The sequence below is a fragment of the Silurus meridionalis genome, chromosome 14 (assembly GCF_014805685.1).
Source record: "Silurus meridionalis isolate SWU-2019-XX chromosome 14, ASM1480568v1, whole genome shotgun sequence".
Classification (NCBI taxonomy): Eukaryota; Metazoa; Chordata; class Actinopteri; order Siluriformes; family Siluridae; genus Silurus; species Silurus meridionalis.
Window position 1 is genome coordinate 2066447 of NC_060897.1, and position 16146 is coordinate 2082592.

Consider the following 16146-nt stretch of genomic DNA (forward strand, 5'->3'; position numbering starts at 1 on the left):
TGTCTTACCATATAGAAAAATGTTTAATAAATTAGTAACTATATATGCTTAAACAGAATATTAGGATAAAAAGAATAATAACTTACTTGAGCACACGACTCCAGCATCTTCACTGTGTCCACAGTCCTCTACTCCAAATCCTCTGTGTGAGCACTGATCTATGTAGCTCTCAGTTCCAGTACACTGAACATCATCCAGCCAGGTTGGTTCACGTCCCTGACCAAAGCGAGCATTACGAGGAGCACTGACGGCTTTACCACATCCAAGCTGCCTACACACCACCTCTGCATCCTTTAAGTCCCAGTAATGATCACACACTGTTCCCCACTGGGTTTTGTGCTGGATCTCCACTCGACCACAACAGGTACTCGAACCATTCACCAGCCTGATCGGATTATGGACTTATTTATTGTATAAAACCAAAAGGATTGTATTAATGACTGATTTTTCTGTTTATCAGATGTATCCAAAAGCCATAGAAATGTTATAAGAAAAAAACATTTTCTAGCTGAACTACAGAGTCTGAGCTGAACAGTTTTTTTTTTTTTTAAGTTTTCTGAACCAAATGATTGCAATCAATTTAAACAGTTAAGCTTGTTGATTAACACAAGCAATGCAAAGTTTACTGAAAACAATTACATTTTAACTAGATTGAATGGAAATAATTGTGTATCAAAATATAAATTATTAAAACATGTACATCCAAATTCCAAAAGGTTGGGTCAAATTGTAAAATGTAAATAAAATCAGAATGCAATGAAGTGGTATTTATTCTCAGTTAAAAATATATTTTTGTATTATTGTAAATAGAATATGGCATTCTGTTTTCATTTACATTTTCACAGCGTCCCAAAGTTTTTTGGAATTGGGTTTTACATGCACTGTTATACATTTACAAAATAATCAGCTGATCATCAGAATAACCAAATACAATGTACTGGACAAAGGAGCAGCTCATCAGAAAGCTGAAATGTAGACATCTATAGACATTCGTAAATGGTGTTCATAAATCAGCACTTATTATATTTAAAGAAAAATTAAACAATTTGCTTTTTCATCAACTTAAGCATAAAAGTAGGTACAGTAAGATTTCAAACACTACAGAACTCTGACAGGACAAAAGTTGCTAAAATAGAATATTAAACAGTATTATAGTTTCTAATTCTCATTGTAATTTTCCATTTCTATAGTAATAAATTACACTGGGAATCATATGGTGGATATTTTGTATTACTATTTTATAGACATGTGCAATTGTTGTAAAGAGGAGAGGAGTTTATGATCACAACACCTTACTGTAGATTATTTTCTTATAAAATGGAGGGTTTTATTCTTTCTATAAAAGTAACACTACATTACTGATCAGTAGTTGAAGCTTAGGCTGAATTATTCAACCAACACTGACTGACAGTGTTTGTGTTCGTCTGTTAATAAAGCTATTTACTATAACACTATATGAAATTTATAGAGGATTTGTGCCAATTCTGGGAGAGAATAAAAATTAGATAGTGATTATTTAATGATTATTGATGATTAACACTGGTCAGTAAAACATCCTGCCTGCACTTACCCACAGTAATGTTAATGGAGCTGCTCCTGGATGAAGTGGAGGATGTTTCCCTGTATGTGTAATCACAGGTGTACTCGCCCTGATGTGAAGCTTCTACAGTCAGAGTAAATGTTGTTGTAGACTCTGCAGTTTGCTTCTTTATTGATGTTCCAGTTTTATATAAACTGAAGTCTACAGAGATGCATGTTGGGCTGGGTGTGGAACATCTGAACTGAAGGACTTCTCCAACTGATACCACAGAGTTTGGGGAGAGCCGAGTCAATGTAGGAGCCTGCATGTCTAATCAAACATAAATAGTAATTTAGTACGCATACATGCCGAAACAGGTTATTAGTGGAATAAAATACAAACTAACAAACAAACAAAAAAAAACTTACTTGAGCACACGACTCCAGCATCTTCACTGTGTCCACAGTTCTCTACTCCAAATCCTCTGTGTGAGCACTGATCTATGTAGCTCTCAGTTCCATTACACTGAACATCATCCAGCCAGGTTGGTTCACTTCCCTGACCAAAGGGAGCATTACGAGGAGCACTGACGGCTTTACCACATCCACGCTGCCTACACACCACCTCTGCATCCTTTAAGTCCCAGTAATGATCACACACTGTTCCCCACTGGGCTTTGTGCTGGATCTCCACTCGACCACAACAGTTACTCGAACCATTCACCAGCCTGATCTGATTATGGACTTATTTATTGTACAAAAATCAAAAGGATTGTATTAATGACTGATTTTTCTGTTCATCAGATGTATTCATAAGCCATAGAAATGTTATAATGAAAAACAGCAGCTGAGTTTGCAGAATAATTTCAACTTTAAACAAGACTTTCTTTCTTACCAAATGCTATTTTTATAAGCTATTATAAAAAAAAAAAACATTCTAACTCAACTACAGTCTGGGCTCCACCCGTACAGAGCACCTCTCCTGCCTTCTAACAATCCACACCTGAACCTCATTCACAAGGCCTACTTAAGGACCTCGGCCCCACTGTTGGGCGTTCTTTATAGCACATTGTGCCTAGAGAACTTTCGAACTCTGTTTTCATCATGTGGACCATGCCTCTCCTCAGGCTCACCACGGATATCGCCTTCATGACTCGGTATTCGTTTCGGACTTTGTGGGCCTTGCCACCATTTGGTGGACCATGGATTATCTCCTTCCCGTTTTGCTTCCCGAGCAACTCTCCGCTATCCTATGTTTTCTGAATAAAACTCGCTCTACTACGGCCTCCGCTTCCGTTTCTCCACGCATGACAGAATAACAGACCTCAAAACAACCATTAAAAATAGGTAATCGCAGTACCTTCGATGGATCCCCAGCCAGGCACATTGTCAGACACTGTCCACTCTCTCCGGGAGCCTGATGGCGATTCTGGCTTTGTTTTCGGGTGACGCAGCCGAGTGTCATGGGTTCCTGCTCCAGGTGAGACTCTACATAGGAAAGCAACCTCATAAATTCCAATCTGATTGCGCTAATGTGGCTTTTCTCATCTTACTCTTCTCCGGCAGGTTAAGACTACCTCTGCCTCAACGCCGCCACCAGCTCCCGAACCAGAACCGATGCAGTTGGGGTCTCAGAGGTTCTCTAGGAGGGAGAGGATGCACCGTCAAACAGCAGGGACATGCCTCCACTGCGGTAATCCAGACCATCGCATCTCCGATTGCCCTACCCGGCTACCCCAACCAGCAGTGAGTACGGTAGAGTTTTCCACCGATATCTCCCTGCTGTCTTAGTTGGTCATAACACTCGTTACCACCACTCTCTCTTTCGCTGTCTCTGCCCTAGTCAACTCTGGCTCTGCGGGTAACTTCATCTCCCAGGACTGCCTTAACAGGCTCCAGCTTCTCCGGAAGAGAGGTAACCAGAAACAAGCTGTCCAAACCATACAAGGACACCTGTTGGGTTGGGGCTGGGTGAAGTACTGCATTCCCACCATCACGCTCTTAGTGGGGCTGTTACATCGGGAGAAGATACTGTTCATGATGTTGAGAAGTACAAGCTCAATACTGGTGGCTTGGGATGAGCCAGGACGTGGCAAAGCATGTACGGGAGTGCTCCACCTGTGCCATGGCTAAGGTACCACAACACCTTTCGGTAGGCAAGCTAGTGCCTCTCTCCGGTCCCACCTCGGGATACACTTTGTCACTGACTTACCTTGGTCGTAGGGCCACACGTGCATTCTGGAACTGGTCAACCGGTTCTCCAAGGCCTGCTGCTTCATCCCGCTCTGGAGACCGCGGAAGCTCTCTTCCACCATGTATTCAGGAACTTCGGGCTTCCGGTTTGGGAATCAGGGGCCGCCCCTGGGGGAGGGGGTGATGTCAGGGTTCCACCGGCTTCGTCTGGTCTTGGCGCCTGCCCATACGGAGTGCCTCTCCTGCATACTAGCTATCCACACCTAAACCTCATTCACGAGGCCTATTTAAGGACCTCGGACCTACTGGGGAATCTGTTATTGCACGTTGTGCCTAAAGAACTTTCGAACTCTGTTTCATCAAGTCGCCTTCATGACTCGGTATACGTTTCGGACTTTGTGGGCCTCACCACCGTTCGGCATACCACAGATTATATCCTACCTGTTTCGCTTCCCAAGCAAATCTCCGCTATACTATGTTTTCTGAATAAAACCCGCTCCATCTACTACTGCTTCCGCCGGATCTCTTCCGCCGGATCTCCACAGGATCTCACGCACAGAATAGACCTCGGGCTGATCCAGGATCTCTGGCTGGATGAGTATCGGGGTCACCTTGGGTACGAGACACAGGGTTTTAGCAGGGACACATGAAAAGTGGGATGAATGCGTTACCTCAAGGACAGCTCCAGCCTGTATGACACTGTATGACAGCCTGTATGACACATCGGGTCTGGGAGTCAGTGCACACGCAGTTGCAACAGGCCCTCTGTAGCACCCGCAGCCACGCTAACGCGAGACCTTGAAGGGCTTGATGAACCGGGGGCTCAGCTTGCGACAGGGCTGCCCTAACCTTAGGTCTTTCGTGGACAGCCACATGAGGTCCCCTGGGTGGAAACGCAGGGACTTCAGTCGTCTCGCATTGGCGTGGCTGCGGGTGCTACAGAGGGCCCGTTGCAACTGCGTGTGCACTGACTCCCAGACCCGATTGCTCTCTCAGAACCAGTGAGCCACAGCGGGCATGTTGCACGGTTTGTCTGACCATGGGAACAGGGGTGGTTGGAACCCCAACACGCACTGGAACGGGGTGAGACCCGTGGTGTCTTGGCGGAGCGAGTTTTGGGCGTACTCGGCCCACGGCAGGAAACGGTGCCATTCCGCCTGGTCCCGACTGCAGTAGGTTCTTGGGTACCGACTCAGTTCCTGGATCTTCCGTTCCGCCTGGCCGTTGGATTGCGGATGGTAGCCTGTCGTCAGGTTGACAGACACCCCCAGTAATCGAAAGAACACTGTCCAGACGCGGGACGTAAACTGGGAGCCGCGGTCAGAGACTATCTCTTCCGGGAGGCCGAAGTTCCAAAAAACGTGCTGAAAGTGGGCCTCAGCCATTTCAAGGGGGGTAGGCAAGCCTTCGAAAAGCGATCAACCGTTACTAAGACACAGGTCTTATATCAAAGTACTGCTCAGCAGCCGACAACTTGTGGGAGAAGAGCGCGCACGGGTGGAGCTGAGAAAGGGGCACCTGGGCCTCGTCGGTCCACCTTAGTGTTTTAGCCATGCCTTGAAGGAGAGAGTTAAGGGGAGCGGTGATCCTGCTATACCCCTGGATGAACCGACGATAGAAAATAGGAACCGTTGGAGCTCCTTCACCGTCTCCGGGACGGGCCAGTTCCGCAAAGCCTTTACCTTCCCCTCATCCACCTGGATGCCGTCCACGCTAATGATATAGCACAAGAAGTGGATCTTTGGGTGGTGGAACTCACATTTGGAGAGGTTCAGGTATAGCTGGTAGGAGAGGAGCACTTCCAGGACTTTGCACACGTGTTCCTGGTGCTCCAGTAGGTCCCGGGAGTAAATCAGGATGTCATCGATAAACACCATGACGAACTTCTGGAGGTACAGCTGAAACACCATATTCATGAACCCCTGGAAGATTGCGGGAGAGATGGAGAGGCCGTACGGCATGACCCGGTGTTGGTAGTGTCCTGAGGGCGTGATGAATACGGTCTTTCACTCGTCCCACTCTCGGATATGAAGCAGGTTGTAGGCGCGCCGGTGATCCATCTTAGAGAACACCTTAGTCTCCTTTAGATCCTCCAGAGCGGCTGGTACTAACGGCAGGGGATAAGGGAGAGGATCGATTTGGGAGTTCAGCTGCCTGATGGAGTGTCTGCTGGATGTATTCCTCCATCGCCCGATGTTCTGGAGTGGACAAGGGATACACTCGACCTTTGGGCAGCTTAGCTCCGGGAAGCAGTCCGATAGAGCAGTCCCAGGGTCGATGTGGGGGGAGACGAGTGGCCGCCTGCACACAGAACACGTCAACAAAGGCCCGATATTCCTCGGGGATATCCACCTGTGTCGTGGTCGTGGCTTCCTCCACCTGGGTGGGGCCCACTGTGACACTGTCATGAATCCGTGAAGGGAGATAAGAGAGGCAGGGCTCCTTGCAACAAGGACTCCATTACAGGATGTCACAGGGGTCCCAGGAACACTTGTAAGTGTGTTGTTGCAACCAGGGCCTCCCCAGGATCACGCTGACCATTGAGTTCTCCAACACAATAAACCTGATCTCCTCCTTGTGAAACAACCCCACTTGCAGTGTGACAGCTGGTACACAGAGCCCCTCTCTCGGGGAAGTCGTAAGCGGTCAAGGCAGGCCTAGAAGATGAAGTTCCCTGCTGAGCCGGAGTTGACTAGAGCGAGCACGGAGATAGAGAGAGCGGGGGTTAGGAAAATTACGGTGAGCTTGGACAAGGGTGAAATATCTGTAGGGAACTCAAGGTACTCACCGCAGGACGAGAAGGGCGTGTGGGGCATCTGGTGATGGAGTGACCCGGTGCCCCACAGTACAGACATTTCCCAGTAGCTAGGCAGCTATTTCTTTTCCTCCGGGATAGCCTCTGTGAACCAAGCTGCATGGGTTCGGAGTCAGAAACAGCAGTGGGTCCAGGCATACTGCTAGAGTGAAGTGGATTTGGGTGGCAGGCAGCCAGGTGCTGTAAAAGACAGATGGACTTCTGTATGAAGGCCTCCAGCCCCACTGTGTCATCATGGACAGCCATTGCCAGCTTAATTTCTGGAGCCAGCCCCAGCCTATACAGACGTAGCAGCGCCACTTTGTTCCAGCCACTAGATGCCACGAGGTGTGAAAACGTAGACTGTAGTCGGTGAGCAGCTGATCGGCCATGGTAAGGACCCGAAGTGGCACAGAACACCTTCAGGAAGTGAGTGGTGAATTAAGCGTAGGAATTCAGCACGGGTCTGGCTTCGCTCCACAGCATTTGCGCCCAAGCCAGTGCTCTCCCGGAAAGAAAGGAGATGAGAAACGGCACCTTGGTGCGCTCAGAGGGGAATCGCTGTGGATGCATCTTTAATTATATAGGTTCACCTGCAGAAGAAAGCCGAGGCGAGATCTATGTAGCTCTCAGTTCCATTACACTGAACATCATCCAGCCAGGTTGGTTCACTTCCCTGACCAAAGCGAGCATTACGAGGAGCACTGACGGCTTCACCACATCCAAGCTGCCTACACACCACCTCTGCATCCTTTAAGTCCCAGTAATGATCACACACTGTTCCCCACTGGGCTTTGTGCTGGATCTCCACTCGACCACAACAGTTACTCGAACCATTCACCAGCCTGATCTGATTATGGACTGATTGATTATATAAACAACACAACACATGATAATCGGTTCTTCTCATAAGCTATAAAAATTTTATAATATAAACAACAGCAGCTGAGTTTGCAGAAAAGTTTGAACTATAAACAAGCCTTGCATTCTTGATGAATGTCAAACTGAAGTTATTATAAAAAGTGTTTTCCATCTGAACTACAGAGTCTCAGCTAAACAGTTCAGCTTGTTGATAAGCCCAAGCCATGCAACACTTGCTGGTAAGAATAACAATTCAACTTGAATCCATGAAAATAGTTTTGTATCAGAACAGACGAATGCTGAAGGAGCAGCGTATCAGAAAAGGATTAAATGTAGATGTCTACAGACCTTCATCTTCCAGGAGTTCTTAAATAATCAAATAAAATTGTAAATGTAGGTAAGATTTCTACCACAGTATTGCAGAATTTTTAAATCTGACAAAATTTGCTGATTAATATTCTATTATAGTTTTATGGTGATGTTCCTGTACTTAATCTTTTCTATAGTATCAAATTACACTGGGAATCATATGGTACAACTTCCATATTTCCATCATATAATCATATGTAATTGTTAGAAGGAGAGGAGTTTATGATCACAACATCCTGTTGATTATCTTTTGATTAAATTAAACGTTTTATTATTTTAATAAAAGTAACACTAAATAACTGATCAGTAGTAGAAGCTGAATGTTTCACCCATAACTGACTTAGTGTTTATTTTATTCTGTTAATGAAGCCACTTACAATAACTCTATATTTCAATTATAAAAAATTAGCAAATTCTTGGTTAGAATAACAATTAATTAGTGATTATATAATAAGGAAAAAAAGTTACTAATGAATACTGGTATAAAATCCTGTCTGCACTTACCCACAGTAATGCTAATGGAGCTGCTCCTGGATGAAGTGGAGGATGTTTCCCTGTATGTGTAATCACAGGTGTACTCGCCCTGATGTGAAGCTTCTACAGTCAGAGTAAATGTTGTTGTAGACTCTGCAGTTTGCTTCTTTATTGATGTTCCAGTTTTATATAAACTGAAGTCTACAGAGGTGCATGTTGGGCTGGGTGTGGAACATCTGAACTGAAGGACTTCTCCAACTGATACCACAGAGTTTGGGGAGATCCGAGTCAATGTAGGAGCCTGCATGTCTAATCAGATTGAAAAATGTTTAATAAATTAGTAACTATATATGCTTAAACAGAATATTAGGATGAAAAGAATAATAGCTTACTTGAGCACATGACTCCAGCATCTTCATGGTGTCCACAGTTCTCTACTCCAAATCCACTGTGTGAGCACTGATCTAGTACAGTCTCAGTTCCAGTACACTTAACATCATCCAGCCAGGTTGGTTCAGTTCCCTGACCAAAGCGAGCATTATGAGGAGCGCTGACGGCTTTACCACATCCAAGCTGCCTACACACCACCTCTGCATCCTTTAAGTCCCAGGCATCATCACACACTGTTCCCCACTGGACTTTGTGCAGGATCTCCACTCGACCACAACAGTTACTTGAACCATTCACCAGTCTGATCTGATTACGCCTGATTTATTATAAATAAAAGGCAGAAGATTTTTATTAATGACTTTTTTCTGTCATTCAGTTTCAGTCATGAGTCAGAAAGAGCTCATTTTACTAAAAGAAAACAGTTATGTACAGTTTATACTATTTTATTTGTTACTGTGTTTGTTCAAGTATAATTTGTTTATGTTCTGTGTAATAAAAGTTTGACAATTAATATACACTACATGTAATGTGGATCTTTTCCTGTAAATTCTCCAGAAATGTTTTACAAAAAGGTTGCAGTCTGTACTAAATATTTAAGGCTGATACGTGCAGCTGGATTGAAAAAATGTCAGTTTAACACGTCTTCATTTAAAATGAAACTGTACAACATACAAACCCCAGTGTCAGGGCCCTGCATTTCACACCGAGGCCTTCAGTGGTGTCCTACCTGAATCAATCCACTTCTTATTACAATCACTATGATGCCATGGTGATAGAAACCATCAGTTTTATACAGAAACACATTGATACAGAGCGAAGCATAACAGACAGGTATTTCATGCAGTGAGAATGAAATCCATTACTAAAGTAAGAAAACTAATTAACACAATTCAACACATCTCCTCCAGCACCTCTCCAACACATCACCACCATCGCTACATCATCTCTAGCAGAAGCATCATTTTCAAACTCATAGTTCTCCGAGCATGGAAACCCCAGGGATTATCATTTTCCTGCTGTTTTCAAATTCAGGCAAATTGTATGTTTTTCCACAGGAAAAAATGCTAAATAATAAATGGTTCTGGAAAAAAAAGCTTAAACATTTGGCTGATCTTTCCTCACAATTTCCAGCTTTTCTTGAAAGGTCTGTCTTGAAAATTGTCTTGTAAGTCTATCTGAGGCCAGTCTGTCAGCCATTATGGAATGAATAAAACAGTATTTAACATAACATTCATGAAATATAAAGATACTGATCTGAAATAATTTATTAGTAACTCAATAAATTACATTTATACAATTTGACAGATAACCTTCTCCAGAGCCACTTACACCTGAAGTGTAACTTTATACACCTGAGCACCTGAGGGTTAAGGGACTTTCTCAAGGGCCCAAGAGCAGCATTTTGGTCTGAACCACTGAGTTATGAAGTCACCACATGTTGTAGCTGAACAGAAAAGAATTGTACCACAAAACTATTGACTTTTCACAAATTGTTGAATTATTTTCTATAACAGCATTACAGTTCTCCACCTCTTCTAATATTACTAAATACCAAAATAATACTTAATAAAATTACTAATTACTAATACTCTTCTTATATTACCATTTGTTATTGTTATCATATAAGAAAAATAATTTTGTAACAGCATATACCGAAGTGACATTAATTATTATCAACAGCAGTTGTTAAGCAAATCAAATTTAACAGCCAACAGCCAACTTCAGCCTGTTGTGGAATTTGCAGCTGTAACCGGTTCTGAAGATCTGCATTTCAGGATTTTGGGGTCTTGTCAGGCCTCTTATACTCTATCAGATGTCCCCATTCTTTCCTTATGTTGTTTTCTCCTGTTCATTAAGCCAATCATCTTCTAATCTTCAACCTGTTTGAGTCTGTTTCTGCTGTTGGATTCACATACTACTCTGTGGCACAATCTTAGAGAGGGTCTGACTGTACCACTGTTGACCTGTTTTAACTTCTAGCTCAGATTTTACATCTGATTAAGTTGATTTATTAACATTTTATGTTAAAATGACTGAAATTAAGTGCTGGCAAAATATATATTTTTAATTAATTAATGAAAGGTAATAAGTGATATATAAATATAATCACATTTATTACATATATATATATATATTATATTAGATTGTATTAGATATACACGTCATAAAGTAAAAGTTTTCTGTACCTGAGCAAGTAACACCAGCATCTTCACCATGGCTACAGTCATGTTTCCCAAATCCATAATGACGGCACTGTGTGATGTCACTTTCACTTCCAGAACACTGAACATCATCCAGCCATATTGGGCCACTTCCCTGACCAAAGTGGGCACTTTGATGAGCACTGACAGCTTTACCACATCCAAGCTGTCTACACACCACATGTGCATCATTCAGATCCCAGCTATCATCACACACTGTTCCCCACTGGTTATTATAATAGATTTCCACTCTACCAGAGCAGGAGTTACCGCCACTAGCGAGTCGTATGTTAGCGCCATCTAATACAAACAGCAAAATGCACATTAATTTTCATTCTTTATAATATATTTTATTACTAACTGATATCCTACTGTCGTTTTATATTGTACAGTATATTTTCCCATCAAGTATAAATTATCAGTACAATCATCTAAACTCCAAATAAGCATCAGTAGACGTGTACCTCTGTGTTGAATGACTGAAACTGTTACATCTACAAAATTCATTAACTAGAATGAAAGTGGTGTTAATTCACCAGGCAAAATATATATATTGTTTTAGCAAAATTAAAATGAAATAAAAAAACAAAAATTCAACAAACAAACCACATTACAGACAACACAATTATCACAGACAATCAGACAACACCATACATCACAGACAACACAATTCTCAATCACAGACAGCACAAAGCTCAAAGATTTGCAGTTTTATGAGGAAGTTTCAGAATGAACACTGATGAGGGCTAAAGCTGATGAAGAGGATTATCCAAGACAGTTCGAGGTGAGAAATTGTGTTGTTGCACGGGAGGAACTGAGTGGCTGCCTGACTCTGGTTTACTGAGGGAAGTTGTTGAACCTCCTGCAAAACTGTCTCTGCTTGATTCAGCCAGACGAGCTACGCAGTGAACTTTACAATCACAAGGTATAATTATTTTCATTTGGGATAAGTATTGTACGAGCTCTGAGGTCCTGCATGAGCTGTCAAAGATTGCAGTGATGTTGGAACTACTTCCACATGCACAGCTACCACCAGGTTAACTTCCAACATACACACTAATATGATCAGAAATACAGCACACTCATGCACATACACCTGAGCATCAGAGCAAAAAACTGAGTTACAGTACAGTGGCCAAGGTCATACAGAGGTTTTCCAAAACGGGTTCAACTCAGATTCCACCTTGTGCTGTCCATCAGGTGCAGAAGCTGCTTCAAAAAACAGATGAATGAGTGCTGCAGCATTGCATTAGAGGTTGCTGAAGAAACCCTGTCCAAGAGCTGGTTTCCATCATGTGTGGTGACGCCCTGGTAAGGAGGACCAAGAAAATTGTGTCTTGCCTACAGTCCATCATGGTGGTGGCAGCATCATGGTCTGGGGCTGCATGAGTGCTGCTGGTACTGGGGAGCTGCGGTTCATTGAAGGAAACATGGATTCTAACATTTACTGTGACATTCTGAAGCAGGACATGATGCCGAACCGCAGTTTTCAAACATAAAAATGACCCAAACACACCACCAAGATGATGGTGATGGAGTGGCCAAGCATGTCTTCAGACCTGAACCTGAATAGCTGAATACATGAGCCCTGAATAGACATCACAATACAGTAAAGGACAGATACACAAAACACAAAATAGTGCCAACCAGTAAACCTACTCTATAATATGTTATATAGCACGATGTGCAAAAGAAAGAACTATAAACAAGTGTATTTGTAAATAAACACAAAATGAAAAACAAAAGGTTGTGCAAAACAGCAAAAGCAGCGATCAAGAAGATGTGCAAAACAACATGTAAACAGTTATATAGTTATGATAAAATAATAATATAGATGGATGTGTGTGAATCCAAATGAGTATGAGTGTGTGTTTGAGTGCAGATTTGTAGCAGCTCCATAACACAGTTGAGTGTGTGTGAGTTCCATATATTAGCTGTGTAATGCATTCATACTGAAATTCGATTTGGATTGAATGCAATCCTTTTTACGTGAGGAACATAGTTACAATCTGGGTTCCCTTACAGACGTATAAAGGGGTGGAGGTAGCATAGTGTTACTCCATATCGGGAAAAAAAAATGTATTTTGCCCATGCATGAAAAGAATCAATAGTGCTAGTTCACAAAAGAATCAATAGTGCTAGTCACGAGGAAGTGGCTAGCAGCTTGAAGTAGCGCTATCCTGCATATGTTTGTGTCAGGAAATGGTGAGTGGAGACTGGAAGAAAGAACCCAAATGCAGGATGCAAGCAAAGTAATATAGAATACTGTCTTTATTGAGAAAGAGGCAGGGGGAGTAACACAGGTTATACACAAATCTAGGGTCAAAGCCAACAGACAGAGTAATGGGGTAAAGGCAAAAAAAACAGTCCAAGTCCAAGATCCAGGAAGCAGAGCTGTGCTGGAAAACCAAAATCAACAAACAGTCCAAAAATCCAAGAGCTGGCAAAATGAGCAATATAGAGCAGAGCAAAAAACACAAACTAAGGTCCAAAATCTAAAACCGGTAAACAGGCAGGCAGAACGGGGATCAGGGTCACGATCAGGTCAGGGTCAGGAACAGGTACCATAAAAGGCAGGGTGGTAAAGTAGTTTTAAGTGACTTAGGAAGCTGGTAAGATAATCTGGCCGGGAGTAAAATTCTGTCTGTCCTTAAATAATGGGTGGTGCGAGATAGACTGCAAGATGGCAGCCGACTCGGAAGCAGTTTGAGACAAATAAAAAAATCTTAAATCCTGAATCCATAGCACTTGTGTTAGCTGCAGGCCATTTCCTGATTAGCACTAAGAACAAAAGTGTGAGCAAATGAGTTTCCTTTCAGGAAGTTCATTTGCTCACACTTTTGTTCTTAGTGTTGTTCATGATCTCTAAACCAGGAGGTCACTCCGTCTTCTAAAAACAATCGATAATATATTTATTTTATAAATTAGGAGGTTCAGATTTTGTATATAGCAATAAAAAGTGCTTAAAATGAAATAATTTTTAAATTAATAAAATAAGTATTATCAGTTTATTCATTCCAATATTTAATTTTTTTATGTAATTAATTTGTCACATGTTCATTACAGTGAAATTTGTTCTTCACATATCCCAGCTTGCTCAGAAGCTTGGTTTAGAGCACAGGGTCTGCCATGATATGGCACCCCTGGAGTAAAGAGGGTTAAGGGCCTTGCTCAAGGGCCTAAGATTGACAGCTTGGCGATACCAGCGCTTGAACCCCGACCTTCCGATCAGTAACCCAGCACCTAAACCACTGAGCTCCCACTCCCCTAATCTAGGTTTATTATTATTATTAAAATTACACTTACCAGCCAACAGTGAAGCTGTAGGGACACTGACTATGGAGAGAAAATAAGGAGGATGTAAACCAGTGATATAAAAACCTAAAGCTGTCTTTCACTTGATAATCTTTAATTATACTAAAATATTAATAATCCTCAAATGTATATGAATTTAGAGACTTTATTTGTCATTGGAGTGAGAACATTATTATGATATAATAATATGAAATATATGTGCAGTGTAACATGAACATTTATTTATTTAAATATATGTGCATGTTACATATATTTATTAAATAGTATCAGTAATTTTATTTAAAAATAATATTATTATACTAAATTATTTTAATAGTATCAGTAATTCAGTCATAAGCAGAACAGTAGTGCTGTGACCGAACGCTCTGTGCTTCTGCTTCACCATGCTGTTAAATACTAAAGAGTTTGTGTAATGAGTCTGTTAGAAATTTGCTTATTGTTAGGAATATAACTGTTTTCAGTAGGTAATTGGTTCAGTCCTCACTACACATATTAACACCTTTCATGAAAATGACTCGGCTTTAATATATGAAAAGAGTAACATGGCCAGAAGCTCGTACATGAACACTGTGTATTAGAATTTATACCACAATGCTGGTCTGGATTCTGATTGGTCAGAAGGTATTGATTAATTCTTTATTACCAGCTCTAACAGGATCTTATTACCACAATAAAATGTTTTAGATTCTAATGTAAAAGATATTTGGCAAAATCTGAAGATTATAAAAAAGATAAAATGAGCTATCATCACCGTTTAATGAAAGTGTCTTTCAGTTTTGGGGGTTTTATACTTTTATAAATGAAAATTTCGGAGAACACTGTATGTGTATCACATCTTCACCTTCACCAACAGGAGAAAAGACAAGCAGATTGAACAGTAAATAATTATAACGGCTATTAAAGGTTAATGTCGAGCGCAACAGTAATATCGCATCAGCATGTTTTTCCTCAAACAAGAAGTGTAACAGTTGAAGCACATCTCACACAGCTCAAAATAAGATTATATACAAAAGTCATTTATATTTTTTCTATAAAATTGTGAATAGAAATTATATAAACAATAATGTATCTTCATAAAGCAAAATATTATAGGTAAAAAAAAGACCTCAAAAATCTGTAAATATTAATAATCATCTTGCAAAGATTCTTTGTGATATGAATTGTTTTAAAAACAAAACCTGTCTCATGTATAATTCACAATAATAAAACATGGAAACTGTGGAACTATATAAAAAAAATCATTTACCAAGCAATAAAGTGAGATGAAGTCTCAGCATGCTGGTTCTTCAGGTGCAGTTCAGTTTGGTGCTAATTTCTGCGCTCACTGTCGATCTCTATTTATGGTGAAACTTCATGAATCTAAAGAGGCGGAGTTTCTTTTTTGGGGCAGTTTTTGCTTATATGGGGATAAAAAAATCACCACTAGTTATAGAAATCTTTTCAAAACCACTGAGTGACTGTAGTGTGAATGTGTAATTACTTTTTGTAATTTTTATAGAAAATATACAAATTTATTTAAATTCTTATGTCATTATTTTAACAATTTAGTTATTAACTCCAGCATTTTATTTACAACAACTCAAAACGTAGTTTGTGCTCAAGTTAAGAGTCAAAATGTACAGTATGTCGATATAACAATGATTCTAGTTCTGTTTTTAGTCAAGGAAAAGGCGTTCTCACACTTTCCTTTTTTGTTTTGTGTTGATATGAAAAAGCTGCTAACCTAGCGTACTGTAAAGCACAACAATCCAGTAAAATCATCATTATGTGTTATTTTGGGTCACTTTACACTACATACTGCATATTCAGAGCATATAATATTTTAAGTGTTAAAGTGAGTAACACTGAATATATCTTTACCATGGCACCTATTAGTTGGTGGGAAATATGAATTAGGCAGCATGTGAACATTTTGTCTTTAGGGTCGATGTGTTAGAAGCAGAAAAAATGGGCAAGCATAAGGATTTACTATTTGATATATCAAAGTACTCCAGGGCAGGAACAATGTTGAACCAGTGACAGGGGTATGGG

At 41.1% G+C, this 16146-nt stretch overlaps 1 protein-coding gene and 1 long non-coding RNA gene across 2 annotated transcripts in view; both read right to left on the reverse strand.

Moving 5' to 3' along the window:
* Positions 1-16146, reverse strand: part of LOC124397120 (deleted in malignant brain tumors 1 protein-like) — a 224632-nt gene that overhangs the window by 149897 nt on the left and 58589 nt on the right. Inside the window, exons 6-10 of the mRNA XM_046866619.1 lie at positions 8240-8518; positions 7128-7366; positions 1948-2023; positions 1571-1849; positions 87-401 (exon numbers count right to left, since the gene is read on the reverse strand). Coding sequence (XP_046722575.1) covers positions 87-401; positions 1571-1849; positions 1948-2023; positions 7128-7366; positions 8240-8518 — 1188 coding nt within the window. The remainder of the gene's footprint in view (positions 1-86; positions 402-1570; positions 1850-1947; positions 2024-7127; positions 7367-8239; positions 8519-16146) is intronic.
* On the reverse strand, positions 10770-15431 carry LOC124396550. The gene is made up of 3 exons (XR_006927794.1): positions 15362-15431; positions 14107-14136; positions 10770-11100 (listed from the first exon to the last, which is right to left on the reverse strand). It is a non-coding gene; the product is annotated as an uncharacterized LOC124396550 (long non-coding RNA).